This window comes from Acipenser ruthenus, chromosome 8 (genome assembly GCF_902713425.1).
Source record: "Acipenser ruthenus chromosome 8, fAciRut3.2 maternal haplotype, whole genome shotgun sequence".
NCBI classification, from domain to species: Eukaryota; Metazoa; Chordata; class Actinopteri; order Acipenseriformes; family Acipenseridae; genus Acipenser; species Acipenser ruthenus.
The window spans coordinates 1,771,671-1,790,279 of record NC_081196.1 but is presented as its reverse complement, the minus strand read 5'-3'; the positions used below and the strand labels follow the sequence as shown (position 1 = coordinate 1,790,279).

The 18,609-nt window shown below is 41.9% G+C and overlaps 1 protein-coding gene across 1 annotated transcript; it reads left to right on the top strand.

Moving 5' to 3' along the window:
• Positions 1-104: 104 nt before the first annotated feature.
• On the top strand, positions 105-16,752 carry LOC117972815 (myotubularin-related protein 6-like). Its single transcript, XM_059027988.1, has 14 exons — positions 105-288; positions 2,691-2,810; positions 4,564-4,726; positions 5,571-5,728; positions 7,315-7,443; positions 7,799-7,933; positions 8,348-8,480; positions 8,825-8,934; positions 9,654-9,779; positions 10,020-10,069; positions 11,381-11,581; positions 13,639-13,773; positions 15,068-15,194; positions 15,625-16,752. The coding sequence occupies exons 1-14, from the start codon at positions 265-267 to the stop codon at positions 15,901-15,903; spliced, it is 1,890 nt and encodes a 629-aa protein (XP_058883971.1). The 5' UTR covers positions 105-264; the 3' UTR covers positions 15,904-16,752.
• Positions 16,753-18,609: the final 1,857 nt, after the last annotated feature.

Genomic DNA, 18,609 nt, shown 5'->3' with positions numbered 1-18,609 from the left:
GTACCGTTAAGCAAACTGAACTACATTTCCCAGCGTGCATAGCGCCGCATCAAAGGAAGTCAGGCTGCAAGCGACACGTGATCCCAGTCTGCTATAGGTACGTCACAGTAGGAAGTCAGCGCTAGAATAGGTTGCAGGAGGAGTGTGCAGACGCTGTTTACACAAATATAAATTAACAATTTCTTGCGATATTCTTTCATAACAACTAATGGTACACTGCGTCTCTTTGGTTTCCCATATTGTAAACTGTTGTACTGTTTTAAAATGGAACACATCACAACGCCCAAGGTAAGCAAAGATAACATTTCGTTGTTTATTATCACTTGAGCTACAGTGCGTCGTGCTACATATGGATATCCATCACAATGTGCGCTTTAGTAGAAATGATTACAATGTATTTCTGCATTTCAGGCTTTCACGAGCGCTTGCATTAGAGGTGCTAGTGTGTTGTCTTGTTTGTTGCTGTTAATTGAAATACTGTACAAGTTTAAAATTCACCACCGCCCCAGAGCCAGTTGTATGATGAATGTGCTGCTTCTATTAATTTCAGGTCAGTGCCCGGACTCGTCATTAAATCTGAAAGCTGCAATAGCCGGTGCACTTGAGCGTCTTCTGTTCAGGGCTTCAGATACCTGACACAAGCAAGACACAGTGTAATGCGGTGTACCATTGTCATGGTAGCCATGAAACACATTCAGAAAAAAAAAACCCACAAACACAGCCGGTTAAAGGAGCATAGCTAAGGACTACGTTGAAATTGCACAGTCATGTCATGTTGATTTTGCATGCAACAGCTTCCCAATACTTAATTTGCTGGGTGGGGATTGTTGGTTAAGTTTCTAGACTGTCTAACAGTGCACCAGGAAGTGTGTAATAAAATGGGTTATCAGGTAGTGTCTGTCACCACCAATCCAGCATTGTGTCTGGTTTACTGTAACATGAAACGTATAGGTTATGATATATTTATCAAAATGCAATTAAATATGTAATCCTTACAACTGTAGCGTTTTCTGGTTAGTTCATCAGTAGATACTGTGGAATGGCATTGTTTGAGTGAAGGGAGTGTTAAGATGTGTGTGCATGTGACAGTGTTGTTTGAGTGAAGGGAGTGTTAAGATGTGTGTGCATGTGACAGTGTTGTTTGAGTGAAGGTAGTGTGAAGATGTGTGTGCATGTGACAGTGTTGTTTGAGTGAAGGGAGTGTTAAGATGTGTGTACATGTGACAGTGTTGTTTGAGTGAAGGTAGTGTGAAGATGTGTGTGCATGTGACAGTGTTGTTTGAGTGAAGGGAGTGTTAAGATGTGTGTGCATGTGACAGTTGTTTGAGTGAAGGGAGTGTGAAGATGTGTGTGCATGTGACAGTGTTGTTTGAGTGAAGGGAGTGTTAAGATGTGTGTACATGTGACAGTGTTGTTTGAGTGAAGGTAGTGTGAAGATGTGTGTGCATGTGACAGTGTTGTTTGAGTGAAGGTAGTGTGAAGATGTGTGTGCATGTGACAGTGTTGTTTGAGTGAAGGTAGTGTGAAGATGTGTGTGCATGTGACAGTGTTGTTTGAGTGAAGGTAGTGTGAGGATGTGTATGTGCATGTGACAGTGTTGTTTGAGTGAAGGTATTGTGAGGATGTGTATGTGCATGTGACAGTGTTGTTTGAGTGAAGGTAGTGTGAAGATGTGTGTGCATGTGACAGTGTTGTTTGAGTGAAGGTAGTGTGAAGATGTGTGTGCATGTGACAGTGTTGTTTGAGTGAAGGTAGTGTGAGGATGTGTATGTGCATGTGACAGTGTTGTTTGAGTGAAGGTAGTGTGAGGATGTGTATGTGCATGTGACAGTGTTGTTTGAGTGAAGGTATTGTGAGGATGTGTATGTGCATGTGACAGTGTTGTTTGAGTGAAGGTAGTGTGAGGATGTGTGTGCATGTGACAGTGTTGTTTGAGTGAAGGTATTGTGAGGATGTGCATGTGACAGTGTTGGAATACATGTACATGACTGATTTATAAAGGTGCTAATCAAAAAAAAAGTTTTTGTTTGAATGGCACTGCTACCTCCCATCTTAAATTGCATGAAATGATATCCTTGATGCCATTGTATGATTATTGCTCAATTTAAATACAGCACTGTAAAGCATTGGCTGGAACTTCATTTCATAAGTATGGCATGCAAAACTACAATATTGTACATTATTTCAGGTTCAGACTTGAAAGTTATTCATTATGTTATTCTCTTTCTACAGCTGTCAAATGTAGCTTTACAGTAGATGTTAAATTAATAGCACTATCACAGAGATGGGTTTACTTTCATCTGAACTTGTTTACTTTGGTTTTAAACCACATAATGCATGGGTGAGTCTGTACTGAGCAAATACTAAGGGTTAAGGCTTTCAATGAGTCATGATACTGTGTAATTAAGTAATTTCTGTAGCATATGAAACAAGGTATTTAATAATGTCGTGAATAACAAAGTGGACAGATGCCGTCTCCAGGATTTCAAGCAGCTTTTGAGATTTCACACAGTGCTTACTCTATATTCCACTAATGTCGTCTTTGAATCTGTTTGAAACTGTCTGCTTGTGAACCGTGACGTGACCTCTTGGCAGAGCTCCTGCTCAAAGGCAGAGCCTTGCTTGAAGTGCCTGCTGTGTGAGCACAGAGTGCTGGAGGACTGAAGGAGCTTATTTGTATCTTGTTTCAGGTTGAACAGGTGAAGTTGTTAGACCGGTTCAGCAGTCGAGCGACAGCTGGAACACTGTACCTCACTGCAACTCATCTCTTATTCATAGAGTCCAATACTGCTGCTTCTGAAGAAACTTGGGTAAGAATATTAGTGCATATTCGTTTTTTTGCTGCTCCCACTTGCAAGCAGATCTTTATAAACGGTTTGATTTTACCTGACACTCCTGGTTAAAGGATTGATTGAAGCATACATTAATGGATAGGGAATCTGTTTTGTGCTCTCTGAGGCTAGATGGTTTTCATGGTAACTAAGACAGGCATGGGAATGAGACTCTTATTGCATAGCAGTTTCACCCATTCCAGGTTTTACTATGAGCTTGATTAGCCAACTCTTAGTAAAACCAGGAATGAATCAAACTGCTATGCATTTTGAGTCTTATTGCCATCCCTGCAGGAGCTTCACTTTCCTTTCCTTTCAGGAAAGCAACCACTTTTGACAAAACAAGGAAAATCAGGAAATAGTCGTAATTAAGAAACCAGCAATACCCAACCATTATAAATATCAAAAAGCATAAATAAAAACTCTAGGGCTGCTGCGTTTACAAATGTATCTAAACGTGTACTCAAACTAAACTAAACCAAGGAGAATAACCAGTACTGTTCATGCTGTTACACATTCATTGGACCAGAGTCACAACATTGCCAAGACATTGCTCCCCTGTTTAGTAAGCAATACATTATCTAGTAGAACTGTTATGTAACAACAAGACAAATGAATATTCCTTCTGAATTCATTTAAAACTGTTATAACAGCAAGGCAAACGAATATGCCTGCTGAACCTGTAACTATACTGTATCGCAGATCATGACTGTCCCTTACGGGCTTGGTTCAGTGCGTTCCCCGTCTCACTACAGTGTCTGAGTGCCCTGGGCTTGCTTTGTCATCCCCATTCCCTGCATGTGAATCGCCTCTGCTGATTCTGTCAGACTTGGCTATTTTGTTTCCAAAAAAGGAGACATTTCAATAGGAAGCTAATGGAGATACAACCACAGCTGTGACTGCCCAGCACAGTGAGGTCGCCTTGGAAACGAAGCAGAGGAAACAGAAGCTCTGCTGAAGCAGGCTGAATGGACTGCCTTTCCTGAACTGTTTGCTCTGCTGTGCCGTGAATGCCAAGCTGATAATGACCAAGCTGGCATTTGCTACCGCAGCCGATGCCTTGCGGTTGGCCACCTCGTACTTGAGTGGGAAGCTGTGCTGTATATCGAGCACAGGACATGTCGTCGCGTTTCTTTTCCCTTTGCACTGTGGAATTTCTGATAGCCGTATTCGGTGGTACAAGAGATGAGCAGAGCTGTGTAAGGAAGGGAAACTACCCCCCTGCCTATCTCATTGTTGTAATCTGCTGCTAGTTGCTTTGTGTTTTAGATTTAAAAAAATACATAGATAAAAATGTAATGGGGTCTGTTCAATAGCACTGAATCTAAAACACGTCGCTTTCATGAATGAATACACAGCCCTTTGTGTGCCATGCCTATGAAAATCACACCTCTGACATGTATGCAAGTTACTTCAGTGTGTTTCTGTCTAATTGTAATTAAGGATCAAACATCTATATAGAAGTCAGGTCAGTGCAGGAATAATCAGTATTTATTACATCATTTCAATGTGCTTTTGAGATTTTGGACACAATGCACATTATATATTACACTTCCATTGACTGCTTATAGCATTTAACATGACCCCAGGCACCAGAGCCTCTTATTCCACTAAATATTATTTTAATGATCTTTTCTGAAAATGAAGCAATATTATATATAGTTTTCACAAAAAACCAGTGCTGTATTTTTTTTACCCCGGTAATGTAATTGCCCTTCTTCCACTGAAACAGATTCTCCATCACCACATTGCGGTGGTAGAAAAACTGTCCTTAACCACGTCTGGGTGCCCCCTGGTGATCCACTGCCGTAACTTCAGGGTTGTCCACTTCGTGATCCCGAGAGAGCGAGACTGTCACGACATCTACAGCTCGCTGTTACTGCTGCGCAGACCAGGTGCGTGAAGCATGCAGTCCGTGTGGAGTACGGGACATGTGAGGCAGGGGCTGGGCCAATCCCTGCTTTGCAATTCCAATTCCATGTTCAAATCCATTCCCAACTCCAATTCCCATTCCCTTTAATCCATTCCAGCACGTCACTGAGCAGAACTGCAATCGGCAGTATTCTGTTAAAATGAGCTTCTCACAGTGGCAACACATTACTTCAATCAAAGCCACTGTTAGTCAATGGAATTGGCTTCAAATGAAAGCAGTGATCATCATTTGATCAGTGATGTGTTGGAATTGATGAAAAGGGAACTGGGATTAGAATTGAAAAACAGGAATTGAAAACAGGTCTGGTGCTGTTTGACGTTCGGGCTGGCTCTGGGATTTGGGTGATAACATGAGATAATTAGTGCTGGGACAAATATCTGAATATTGGAAGAAACACTGTTCATATTGGTTCATGTGACAGGATTTATAAGTGCATCCAAAAGATGCGAAGGAAACACCCCCCCCCCCCTACTGTACAGAAGTGCTTCTCTGTTTTGAACTTCTCTTTTTTCTGTGATAGGTCATTGTATTGGGCACTGGGGTTGTTTTATTTATGTGTACTACATTTTATTTCTGTAATGTGGTACAGAGTATGCTTTAATTTTCCAATCTGATTCAAAATGAAAAAATATTCCTTTTCAATTTTAGAACAGAATAAGATTGATCTTCTCGATGGTTAAGAGCTGAAGAGATTTCCTTTTCAGGGTTCTGCACTGTTTGAAGAGGGCCACTGTTTAGTTGTAACAGGTAACATAAAGTTAGAACGGACATACAATTTCTTAATTGTGATTTCCTTGAACTTCCAGCCTCCTACGACGATCTCTATGCCTTCTCCTATAACCCAAAGCAGAGCGAGCAGCAGAGGGCGGGCGGCTGGCAGCTCATTGATCTGGCCTCGGAGTACGAGCGGATGGGCGTGCCATGTGACCACTGGCAGCTGACTGACGTCAACAGGAACTACAAGGTGAGGGAAGCACACCCAGGCTGTCTCTGGATGGGCTGCAGCAGCTCTCCATTTCTTAAACTATTGTTTTTAAGACCACTTCCTCTATATTCAGATTAATAGCCAGTGGCCTTTACCAGCAAGGGCCTTGCTTCTATTTCTGTGCTTTCTTCACAAAGGGTCCAGTTCAATTACATCTGAGATTCGTCTGAGATATCATCGATAAGGCAGCATAAAAAAAAACAAAAAAATCCCCCATAAATCTCCACATTCACATTGTTTATTGAATTCATTTATATTTTGATTAAATTAGGCCCAAAAGTTATTAACATTCCTCTTTATTATTATTATTATTATTATTATTTATTTCTTAGCAGACGCCCTTATCCAGGGCGACTTACAATTGTTACAAGATATCACATTATACATTATTTCACATTATACAGATATCACATTATTTTTACATACAATTACCCATTTATACAGTTGGGTTTTTACTGGAGCAATCTAGGTAAAGTACCTTGCTCAAGGGTACAACAGCAGTGTCCCCCACTGGGGATTGAACCCACAACCCTCCGGTCAAGAGTCCAGAGCCCTAACCACTACTCCACACTGCTGAAATAAAAGAGATCCAAACTCTTAATCGGTATTACTAAGTGGGGAAAGTGTTAGGGGATGATTCTGGACTTTACTTTAATAGCAGCCTTTGAGATTGTGAACAAAGCAAATGATGAAATCCGCACTCTCCTCGGGTTTCGATTAGCGAGAGTCTACTCTGTTACAGTGTGCTCCAGTTTGTCAGTGAATCAGCTTGCACTGAAATGTATTTCTGTTATGCTTAGCCACTCCCCTGGGACATTCCACCCCTTGTAGGGTCTCAGTAGTCAGACCATCGCACACCAGGAGAAGGGGATATGGCAGATAACTACTAGTAACGGAGTAGATGCGCTCTTGTTATTTCACTTTACTACAGCTTATGAAGTCTGTTTGAAACCTTCAGCTATGTTGCTAGCTATACTTTACTTATCCCTGTATGTGTACTCGCTATGATAAGTACTCAGAAGACAGCAACTAGAAAAGAGCCATGCATAGCCTTCATTCCAGTGAATAAACTCAGCTTGATTGCAGAAACTGTGTCTCGTTATTTCACCGACTCAACGATCCTGACGGTTCAGCACGACTTACTACGGGGGAAACACTCCTGAAGTGGAGTCCAGATCTCTACAACTTACTTGACTCTGCTTTCAGTGCACACCGTATCGGAGATTCAGTGAGAAATGGCTGCTTTATCAGTCTAAAATTGAAATATACTGTATGGCTTGGCCCAGTGGCAAGCTTTGTATGCAGTGCAGAACAGTGCTGGTTAAGAATAATGGATTAATTTACTGTACTGCAGAAACCTACTGAGCTGGTTATCCGAGATGCTGTTAATCACCTGTAATTGGTTTTGTGTTATTAATTCGCTTTTGCAAAAGTTTTTCTGAATCGGCTCGAGATCAGTTCAGAGCACATACAGCAGGAGCCTGATTGCTCAGATTCCTAGCAGCTGGTAATGTCAGTAATCTACCTAAATCAGCCCCCTCTTCTGTTTCACGCAATCCTTTCAGGTTTGTGACACCTATCCAAGAGACCTCTTTGTCCCAGTGTCAGCAAGCAAGCCCATCATCGTGGGAAGCTCCAAATTCCGGAGTAAAGGGAGGTTCCCAGTGCTATCCTATTTCTACCAGGAGAAAAAGGTACAGTTGGCAAGTCACTGTTGCATGCCTAGATTTTGACGTTCCTTTGAAAGATTTGGCTCAGTGTTACAAGAACTCCCATTGTCGTGTTCAGTGACAGACACACATAAGTAGGGGGGAAATAACAATTCCTGAAGGGCGCTGTTCAATTTGCTTTATCAAAATATGTGGGTCCTGTTCGTGTTTCCTTGCAAGTTCATGTACAGTACAGTAATGCGATACCTGTCTTGGCAATCACCATTATAGAAACCAATAAAAAATAAAGAAAATAGGGCTTGCATGAAGACAGCATTATCCGCGTGTCTCCTGTACATACCAGCCTATACGGAGGGTGCTCACATTCTCTTCTCTCCAGGCCGCTGTGTGTCGCTGCAGTCAGCCTCTCTCTGGCTTCAGTGCCAGGTGTCTGGAAGATGAGCACATGCTGCAGGCCATCAGCAAAGCCAATCACAACAGCCGCTTCATGTACGTCATGGACACAAGACCCAAGGTAGGACCAGTGCTGACCAGCTGATCATGCCTGTGTCGCCTGCTGGGGTTTACAGCCAATGTGTGCTTCTTTATCTAATACATGATCTTGAGGACAGGGTTGGGGGCAAATCTTGTTTTTCAATGATGTGTTGGAATTGATTAAAAGGGGATGGGAATTGGAATTGATTTTAAAAAGGAGTTGGAATTGAAAAATAGGAATTGACCCCGATCCTGCTTGAAGATGTGCTGTAACCTCCTACTGATGTGTTTGTGTTTCCCAAAAGTAGCTCACTTTTGAGCTATTTTTGGGAAACACAAACTTAACTGTCAATGAAGAATGCTAAACTATTAGAGAATGCTGCATGATTGTGGGACTCTGCAGAGTTAGTGTACCGCAGACCGCACTGTCAAATCCTTTGTGTTTGCTTTGCAGCTGAACGCCCTGGCCAACAGAGCTGCAGGGAAGGGCTATGAAAACGAAGACAACTACTCCAATATCAGGTTCCAGTTTGTAGGGATCGAGAACATCCACGTCATGAGGGCCAGCCTCCAGAAGCTTCTCGAAGGTCAGTGCAAGGCTGCTGCTTGTCTTGAAGACACTGGACTGCACTTACCCGTGTGAGAACAACACATGGGAGGTGCGGCTGCCTTCTCCCTAAGTGACTGCGGTGAAGTGCAATCCATCATCAATCACACAGAGGGAGAGGGAGAGGGAGAGGGAGAGGGAGAGGGAGCTCTGCCAGATTTTTTCAATTAAATTCAAAAAAGAATATGAAGCTGTACGATCTAAACAACAGCGACATTTTTTAATGGGGAGTCAGAGCTACAGTGATCGATGTTTACATGCTTTGTCTGTTCTCGTCTGTGATTGCTTCCTGTCTGTTTTTGTATTTATTTGTTTATGTTTCAGTAATTGGTACAAAGTCTCTGTCCATGACTGACTATTTCTCGGGGTTGGAGAGCTCGGGATGGCTGCGTCACATCAAAGCTGTTCTGGATGCTGCTGTCATCTTAGCTAAAGTAAGTCGTTGATGTCCAGTATGATACACGCGCTCGCAGGGAGAGGTGTCTCTTCGTAGATGGTACTGGGTGCAGTAATTGACAGACAGACGCTGTATAGGAGCTAGCTTGTGTGACATCTCCCTACATGAGCTTCACAGCTGAAATATTGTAACTTGTGTATATGTTGCATCCCAAGCCATGAAACCGACCCTTTTTAACTTGTTCCTGTCGAAAGCTTGTGCATTTTGTATTCTTGGGCTGGTAATTGCCCTTGCACTTCCGTATTGCTACTGTAATGAAACGGATCAAGTAAAGGTGACTGCGTGTTCATTTCAATCTCAGCGCGTGACGCTCACAGGCAAGTACCTTTATAACGATGCAGCTTGAACCTGGACATAGCACTTGCCATGCATTTGGTGCCAATTGACAGACTCAGGATTCAGCACACAGAGGCTGTCCATCTATTATCTATTAGCTATCATCCTCCCACTAGGTACTCTACTGAACAGGCTGTTCTACTCAGCGAGGTGCTTCAGTGGAGGCTTGCTTGTTGTTTGCTACTCGCTGCATCACCTGTGTTTGTGTCTCTGTCTCTGTTGCAGGCAGTCCCAGTGCATCACTGCTGTATTTGTGTCTCTGTTGCAGGCAGTCCCAGTGCATCACTGCTGTATTTGTGTCTCTGTTGCAGGCAGTCCCAGTGCATCACTGCTGTGTTTGTGTCTCTGTCTCTGCTGCAGGCAGTCACAGTGGAAGGCGCCAGTGTGCTGGTGCACTGTTCTGACGGCTGGGATCGCACGGCCCAGGTCTGCTCTTTAGGGGCTCTGCTTATGGATCCATTCTACCGGACCATCAAGGGTCTCATGGTACTGTATATGCTGATCTAGTCTTGCTTTTGTAAACCTCTCTCATTTGTACAGTTTTACTGTCTCTCTAGTTTGTACAGTTTTACTATCTCTCTCTCGTTTGTACAGTTTTACTCTCTCGTTTGTACATTTTTACTCTCTCATTTGTATAGTTTTATATCTCTTGTTTGTAAGTATAATCTGAACTATTAATCTTTGTATTAAGTTTTTTTTTGTGATAACTTTTTTTTCTTGTCCAAGGTTTTGATAGAAAAAGACTGGATCTCATTTGGGCACAAATTTGCTGACAGGTACTGTTCTAAAATACTCTAACATGAATATATTGTATTTTAATACGAGAGTAGATGTCTATTGTGTGAATATGTGCTAATGTTAAGGCTGGTTCACACTGGGTATATGATTCAGACGGACGCTACGAACGGACGCAGGCTGTAGTTCACACTGAGCAATCTTCTCCCTGCGTTAGTTCATTCTGATTGGTTTAAAAAAGACCACACTCTTCTGGAGGTTCGGGGAGTCGTGCACACAGCTGCATTTAACTTGTACACTGTAGAACCGCAGAGCCTCTTATAAACAGCTGATACAAAAAACCAAAAAATAATTATTGTGTGATTGACAGCAAATGCCACCATTCAGTTTCATGGTAAAATCACTGACATTCACTCAATTTAACCATCCCGCTTTCAGTGAACACGGTTTAAATTCCTGAGTTGTTAGTTTTCATTCAGATTATTTATCTGTTTGTTTATGATACCGCACATGCTTAATTATTATTATTAGTTCTTTAAACGTTTTCCGCTATACAAGTATAATTTATTTCAAAGAATAAACGTTAAATTGTACTTGTAAAATTCTAAAGGAAAGAGAAAGGCGTGTGATTAGTTGAACGCGAGCGACGTCACCAACTTGACGCTTAGAAGTTGAAATCTACCAACTCATCTGCAGCATCTATGATTTGAACGCAAGGTGGTGCGTTCGTAGTGTCCGTCTGAATCGTATGCCCGGTGTGAACCAGTCTTTAGTCTTCAAGCATAGGTACTTTGTAGACTGACTGCACAGTGGCCATGCATTGCTCTCCTCGGTCAGCCCCTGGGTTATGGATAAGTCATATTTCAAATAAAGAAATTGCTTTACACTTGAGGGATGTTTCTGAATACGATTCTTGGGTACTTTTTGCTGTAGTATGGTTCGATTTATTCTTCTGAATTTGTTAAATGAAGGTGTCCTACAGCATTTCCGTCACAAGATGGCAGCGAGGAGCAGCAGCTGTGGGTGACTGTGCTGCTGCTGCTCCAATCCAGTGATGATGATTGAAAAGCCCTGCGGAAAGGGAAGGGGATTACACTGGATAATGTACCATAATTAAGTAACCTTGGAAAAACAAGGGGAAAAAATGATATTTCTACAGCTCCCATTAAATAGATTAGGCAGTGTAATTGAAGCGTGTGTTAGCAGTCATTAAAGTGATCATTCATTACCAGGCAGTCTGCAGTCTTGTAGCCTCTTCTTACATGTTCTGTTCTTCGCCACTCCCAGTGTGTTACAGTTGTAACCTCCTCAGATGCACTGAATAAACCCATTGTTCCCGCACGGATTCCCAGGTGTGATCAGCTGGACGGGGACCCCAAGGAAGTGTCCCCTGTGTTCACCCAGTTCCTGGAGTGCGTGTGGCAGCTGACGGAGCAGTTTCCACAGGCCTTCCAGTACAACGAGTGGTTCCTTATCCAGATCCACGAGCACGTCCACTCCTGCCAGTTCGGGAACTTCCTGGGGAACTGTCAGAGAGAACGGGAAGAGCTCAGGTGAGAAACCATGCGGCAGACCTTACCTGAGAGACCAACACAGTACAGAACTGTACAATACAATACAGTGCAATACAGAACTGTACAATACAGTGCTGTACAATACAATACAGTGCCATACAGTGCTGTACAATACAATACAGTGCAATACAGAACTGTACAATACAGTGCTGTACAATATAATACAATACAGAGCTGTACAATACAATACAGTGCCATACAGAACTGTACAATACAATACAGTGCCATACAGAACTGTACAATATAATACAGTGCCATACAGAACTGTACAATACAATACAGTGCCATACAGAACTGTACAAAACAATACAGTGCCATACAGAACTGTACAATACAATACAGTGCAATACAGTACTGTACAGTACAATACATTACTGTACAATACAGTGCTGTACAATATAATACAATACAGAGCTGTACAATACAGTATAGTACTGTACTGTACAATACAGTTCTGTACAATGCAATACTATACAATACAGAACTGATCATACAGTACTGTACAGTACAATACTGTACAGTACAATACAATGCAGTACAGTACAATATAATACTGTACAGTACAGTACACTATAGTAAGGTACAATGCACTACTGTACAGTACAATACAGGTTTATAAAGTGCTGTACGTATAATACATTTTAAATAATAATAAATGTCAAACAAATAGGTTTTTAATCTACATTTAAAAATTGGTGAGTCCCTGACATGTTTTGGCAGAGAATTCCATAGTTGGGGAGCGCAGTACCTGAATGCCCTCCCCACCTCTCACAGTTCTGAATGCCCTCCCCACCTCTCACAGTCCTGAATGCCCTCCCCACCTCCCACAGTTCTGAATGCCCTCCCCACCTCTCACAGTTCTGAATGCCCTCCCCACCTCTCACAGTTCTGAATGCCCTCCCCACCTCTCACAGTCCTGAATGCCCTCCCCTCCTCTCACAGTTCTGAATGCCCTCCCCACCTCTCACAGTTCTGAATGCCCTCCCCACCTCTCACAGTTCTGAATGCCCTCCCCACCTCCCACAGGTGGGGAGGGCATTCAGGACTGTGGGAGAAGAGCGTGGAGAACAGGCTGGATCGTATTCAGAGAGCATGTCTGAGGAGCTAACCCATGAAGGATGTTATCTGTAATTCACATGAACTGTTTTTAAAGATCTTTATATATAAACTGTTGCTTCTACTAGTCATTGTGTTTTAATTGACTCAGGAATGGAGAGCTCTGTGCAGTGTATTAGGGGTGCCCCCTGTTCGTTCGTGGGTCATCCGCAAATATTTTTAGGAATGTCTCAGACGAATGGATGGCTGCTGTCGGAATTCTTTTTTGTTTCCCCCTTGGCTGAACTGCTTTTTGCTTTATGGGAAAACAATGCGTGGTGTCCTTGCAGATCTTTTGGCTGGGTGACCCCGAGAGTTGTGCGCACCCATCCATTTCACAGAACAGTACAACGCAGTACAAAACAACACAACACAATAGGGGTCAATTTTATGTCAAACACATTGAGATATTACAGGGATGGAAATAAGGCTCCTATTGCACAGAGGTTTCACCCATTTCAGGTTTTACTACAAACTTGATTAGCCACAGTTTGTAGGTAACAAGCTCAGCTGTTTCTTATTAACTCCTAGTAAAACCAGGAATGGACCTAACTGCTGTGCACTGGGAGTCTTATTCCCACCCCTGTATTAGAATTTCAAATAGGATTCTCATTGCAGTTTAAATGAAGCAGTTAGTGAGCTGGTTCTGGCCCTTTTAGAGACTGTATAATTTACTGTATTTCATGCTTTCTCACTCTTGTAATAGCCGTAGTCTTCTCTATGAAGCAGCCCGTGTGAAGGTAATGTTATAGGCATGCATGTGAAGACAGAAGGAGGACGCTCTCCCATAGACAATGGCAGGCTTCCCACGGAACAGACTTGACAGCAGGTAGCGGACTGCACTGTAGCTGTGCCTCCTGCCTGTATGAGCTGTTCTGCAAAGCCCACAGAAGACATTCTTTCAGTTGGCGCTTTAACCCTTTTTCCTTTCCCTCGTTCAGGTTGAAAGACAAGACGTACTCCTTGTGGCAGTTTCTTCTGAATGACCAGGAGAACTATGTGAACCCTGTTTACCAGCCCGGCTTCTCTGAAACACACCCAGTTCTGGAACCCAGCACGCTGCCATTCAGTTTCAAGTGAGTCTCTAATCCGTCACACTGCAGTACAGCGCCGATCATCAAGAGCTTCGTTCCAAAGAGAGCTTCCAACCCTTTCTGAGAGACTGTGGTCTATCTTAATGATCTAACCGGTGCTGGATATAAAAACCCATGCTGTACTGTATTATAAACCTCTCCAATCGTTTCAGCCAATCAGGTTCCTAGTAGAGTGGTCAGAATTCTACAGGTAAAATAATCTTGAAAGTCTACAGTGACATCATCTTTAAGCAGCCTTTGTGACCCAGTCCAGTATATAACCTAAAAACACTTTTTCAAAATAAATGTCTTCATACACAGAAACACGTAAAAAATTCAGAGCAAAGGTAACATATAAACTGAATCCAGGGATTGGTACGGGAGTTGCGTTGCATAGCGGTGTAGCTAGTACAGGTTGTACTCTGATTTAGCTCACAGTAAAACCTGACCTGAATAAAACTGCTAAGTCATCCCAGTAAATCTAACCCTCATCCCCTTGTTAGCCAACATTACGTAAATAAAGCATTATAAAACAAATCAAAGAACTCGCCTCCTCCAAGCTGTATGACCTCTATAGTTCCAGAATGGCTATCCCAGACAATCCGTTGTTCAATGAATGCTGTCTCTCTCCCTTATCCCAGTCTCTCTAGGCAGTGCTATACTGTAACAGCATCTCTATTCCACAGACCCTTCAGAGCTACTGTAAAACAGAAGAGCACGCTGCACTGCAGGGCTGTGCGTTCTGTAAACTTCACAAGTGCCTGCATTAGCTGCTGCTGTCTCAGATTGCTGGATCTGCTCATCTACTTTCACCTGTGCTTTTATCCAGGTCCCCTTCTGTAGTTTCAGATCATTGATCCAGGTGTTACATGCTGTTGATTGCACTTGAGAAACCTTGCAGAGGTTGAGAATTGCCTTAGAGTTCTTGGCTTGTGAACAAACCTCTGAATGTGGCCCGACCCTAATAAGAGTTCCCCATAGTAAAAACATAGCAAAATGTAATATAGCATAGTGAAATCAGGGTAAAGCATAGGTAAGCATTGGAAAGCAAAGAGAGGTATGGTAAAGTATGTAAAAAAACACACATGTCAAACAATAGTAAACTGTGGGAAATGCATAGTATACTAATTGAAAATGCATGGGGAAAAACTGCAAAATGACTGTGCGGAGTGTACCACAGTAAACTTTTAGAAGGGTACTAAGAGTTAAAGAACAACACAGAAATAGTAGTGTTGTTGTTATTATTACTATTATGAGTGCATCTTGTCATGCTTGCTGCTTCTGGTTGTGACTGCAGGTTCTGGAGGAATATGTACCACCAGTTTGACCGATCCATGCACCCCAGGCAGTCTGTGTTGAAGCAGGTCCTGTCTCTAAAAGCTAGCAACAGGGACCTGGAGAAGGCGGCCAGAGCACTGGAGGCTGTAAGTATAGTGCATTACAGTGTTAGCTTCAAAAAGCTAAAGCGGTGTGCGTGTGCGTGTGCGTGTGCGTGTGTTCAGCAAGTGTAAGCACTTTTTGTTCAGCTTTATAATAATAATGTACACTTTTATGTAGTGCTTTTCATCATAAATTGTTCTAATTTATGATGAATAAAATAATGTTATGCTGGAACCCTTCAAAACCCTTCATAATAAAATCAAATTCTAACGCTCCTAAACATTTAGCAGTGTTTTGTTTTGTAAATTTTGTGAGTTTGTTCAGTTTCTGACAGTGTGCAGTCACCAAGTCGTATTACACACTAGTTAAATTCCCGTTGGATTTCAAGGCAAACCTTTGCGACACCTTGAAGGTGGGAGGGAGTGGTATTAAGCCGTTGTATTTGCATTGTGTGCTTGTCTTGTTTTCTTTCAGAAGCTGCAGAAACAAGGAGTCTTCCTGTCGATTGCAGTTGACAGCAAGTCCAAGGATCCAGTTCACCCAGTCCGGCCCAAGTCGCTGATTCTCTCTGCCCCTCTGAATTGCAAGGAGGACGAGCAGAAGCTGTCTGTCTGTGACCGCGTTAGGACTGTGGAGGGCAGCAGCAGTGCTGAAAATGGATACAATGAAGAGGAAGAGGAGCCAGCATCCTTCACAAAGCCAGAGCCCACTCTGGTCAGCCTGGAGCGTGGGGTGGCAAGAATGACCTGCTAGCCCGGACTGAAAACATCCAATAAATCAAACACAATGTCTCCAAGATCACTACACTGCTACTGTGTGCATGCTACCCCACAACGGAGTGCTAGCGAAGGGTGATAACTATGTGCATGGCTTTCAGAAGGGCTTTGGAAAGGGGGGGGGGGGGGGCGGGTACAGTCTGTTCACTAATGACAGGTTTTATGGAACTACTACCGTTTCTCTTATTTGCTTAATCGAAAAAAATTCCAATTGATAAGCTAGACTTAAAATAAATAAATAAATAATAATTCTCCATTGTGGAAGTACTTGTCGGAGGGTAGTGTTTATATAATTGTATGGTATTAAAAACTTTTTTTTTGTATATATTTTACTTTTTTTATTTTATTTGCATTCTCCCTTTTGTACTTGAAGTTTGTAGAAAGACGTTTATTTTGTATTTCTTTTGGTTGTTGCATATATTGTTTGTCCGTGTCTGTTCGGTAGATGTGTTTGTATATTGAGCTGCTTTTCAGATTTTAATGGAAGAGCTTGTTCTGCCCGCTTCATAACCTCTTTCTCCTTTGCCATTTCATTGTAATATTCCAGTGGCCTTCTTTGTTCAACTGATAAGAACAGCATAAGGAGATTACTTACTGTACGAATTAACCCAATCATTAAAGGGCACTATGAAAGGAGATAGCTTTTTTTCTGTCATTTACATCCATGTGCATATTTTAACCCCAAACTGATGCTATTAGACTGCCTAAACAATTCAAACAGTTCCTGCATTCTGTTTGGTTGTCTTTATTTTTAGTAAATAACTCGCCTCCCTTTCAAAATGACGTGTGTGGTGTTTTAAAATAAAAGATTTCATGTTGTTTCTCAGTCATGCATCATTAGGACAGATTCTTTTATTGCAGAATGTACAAAAAGAATATTTAACACTTTGGTGGCCTTTTCTAGATTCTTAGCCTTAACTAACGAGAGTTTAGTTATACACTTTGATTTGCAGATATGACCAAAATTTAAGCCTGGTTATGGGTTCACCGCAGTCGTCAGTAGTTTTTTTAAATTTATTCCAGAAAATAATGTAGAAATGTACAGTCCGTGGATCTACTGCACTGCAAAGCTAGTCCATGCATGGTCCAAAAAGACGTATTTATTTAATGCATCAAGTGTCTGTATTGAATGTGAGTGTAATGCAGGGTAATGAAACTCAGTTACATATATTGCCTTATAAATAGTTCAGGAAACTTGAAATCGAATGAGATCTGTAAATGCATTGTTTCTTGTTTTTGTAGGCAAGGTTCTTTATGCAAAATTGGATTAAAAAAATTAGACCATTTTTGTTATTGAAAACTATGTGCAGGGTGATTAGAAAGTTTGCCACATCGAAGCACCCTATCATTGATGTGGTGAACTCAAACTGGTGCCTGCATTGACAGGGATGCAAATTGAAATATAAAGATGTCATTTTATGAATTTATTTCTAGTGGACCATGAGCCTCAATGTAATGCAGTATAAACGTGTGTTAAATATTGATATGCATTTTTATTCTTTTTTTTTTAAGTGGACATTAGGCTCAGGTACGAGAAGCAATAAATTAGAGGTTGATAATTCTGTATAATTTTAAGCCTGGTTATGGGTAATCTGTGTAATAAATTTGAAAATTAAAATATTCTTTAAATCTATTAGAGCTTTTAACTATATTGCACTTAAAAAAAAAAAATTCCATCACTCTATCTATTTGTAAGCATGACATTCTCCTATCCTGTGTTTGATTGGTGAGAATAAAGCAGTAATAAGAGGCTGTTTTTTTTTTTTTTTTTTTAAGGGATTCATGCATGCCTTTGTATTCTTCACAGCACCCTTGCAGCCTTGTGTGCGGTGCATTCCAGAGCAGGTCCTCCACCCCACAGGGAATGTGCACAGACGAGTCCTGCAGCAGACAAGCACAAGACAGCCACGCGGGGCCGTTGTTTCGCATGCATGCAGTATAATCAATACTGCCCGATAATTACAATCTCCGACTGGCCAATAACTATTAATCCATGTGGGGGTTTGAATTAGAATTTTCTGCAGGGCTGTCATTTATACTGAACAATTAGGCTTTCGTTTATTATCTTCTGTTGGGCATATAACTTGTATTGCATTCTCCAGTTGGCTTGTTTATTTTACAAGTGCTCACTGAGCTTGATAGAGCTCCCTCCTGTGGTCAGGTCGGGGGGGGGGTCCGCCGCTGTTCCCTGCTTATCCACGTGGATCAGTCGCCCTGCCATTGTGTACAGGGTCCTGGCAGGAGAGATTGAACAGACGGATTTAATCATGCCAGATTCGAAACAATCCGTCTGAATCCTGAGCCCATAGACTTCATTACTAGTCCAGGTTTAAAGATGAGGATAGAGACCTAGACATGGAGTGTACACTAGATTAATTACACTAGATTAGTTACAGCCAACAATAGGAAGCTCAAAACTGAAGCACTGCTGTCACTTCCCTCCGAAGATCAATGCTAACCATTACCAACCGCAGTTTACACCCTGTCCCTGCGTTCTTCCACCAGCTATGTAATCTCTGGATGATCGTTTGCCTTTCAACAAACATATTCTTTCTTCTGAAGTCGTGTATGAAAGTACATTTCTCGAAATGGGTCATCAGAAAACCCATGGGTTTTGTAAGCTTTCCCAGTTCTGAAACAATGCTGAAGACTGCACTGTGCAGTCAATGCTCTAATTTAGGAA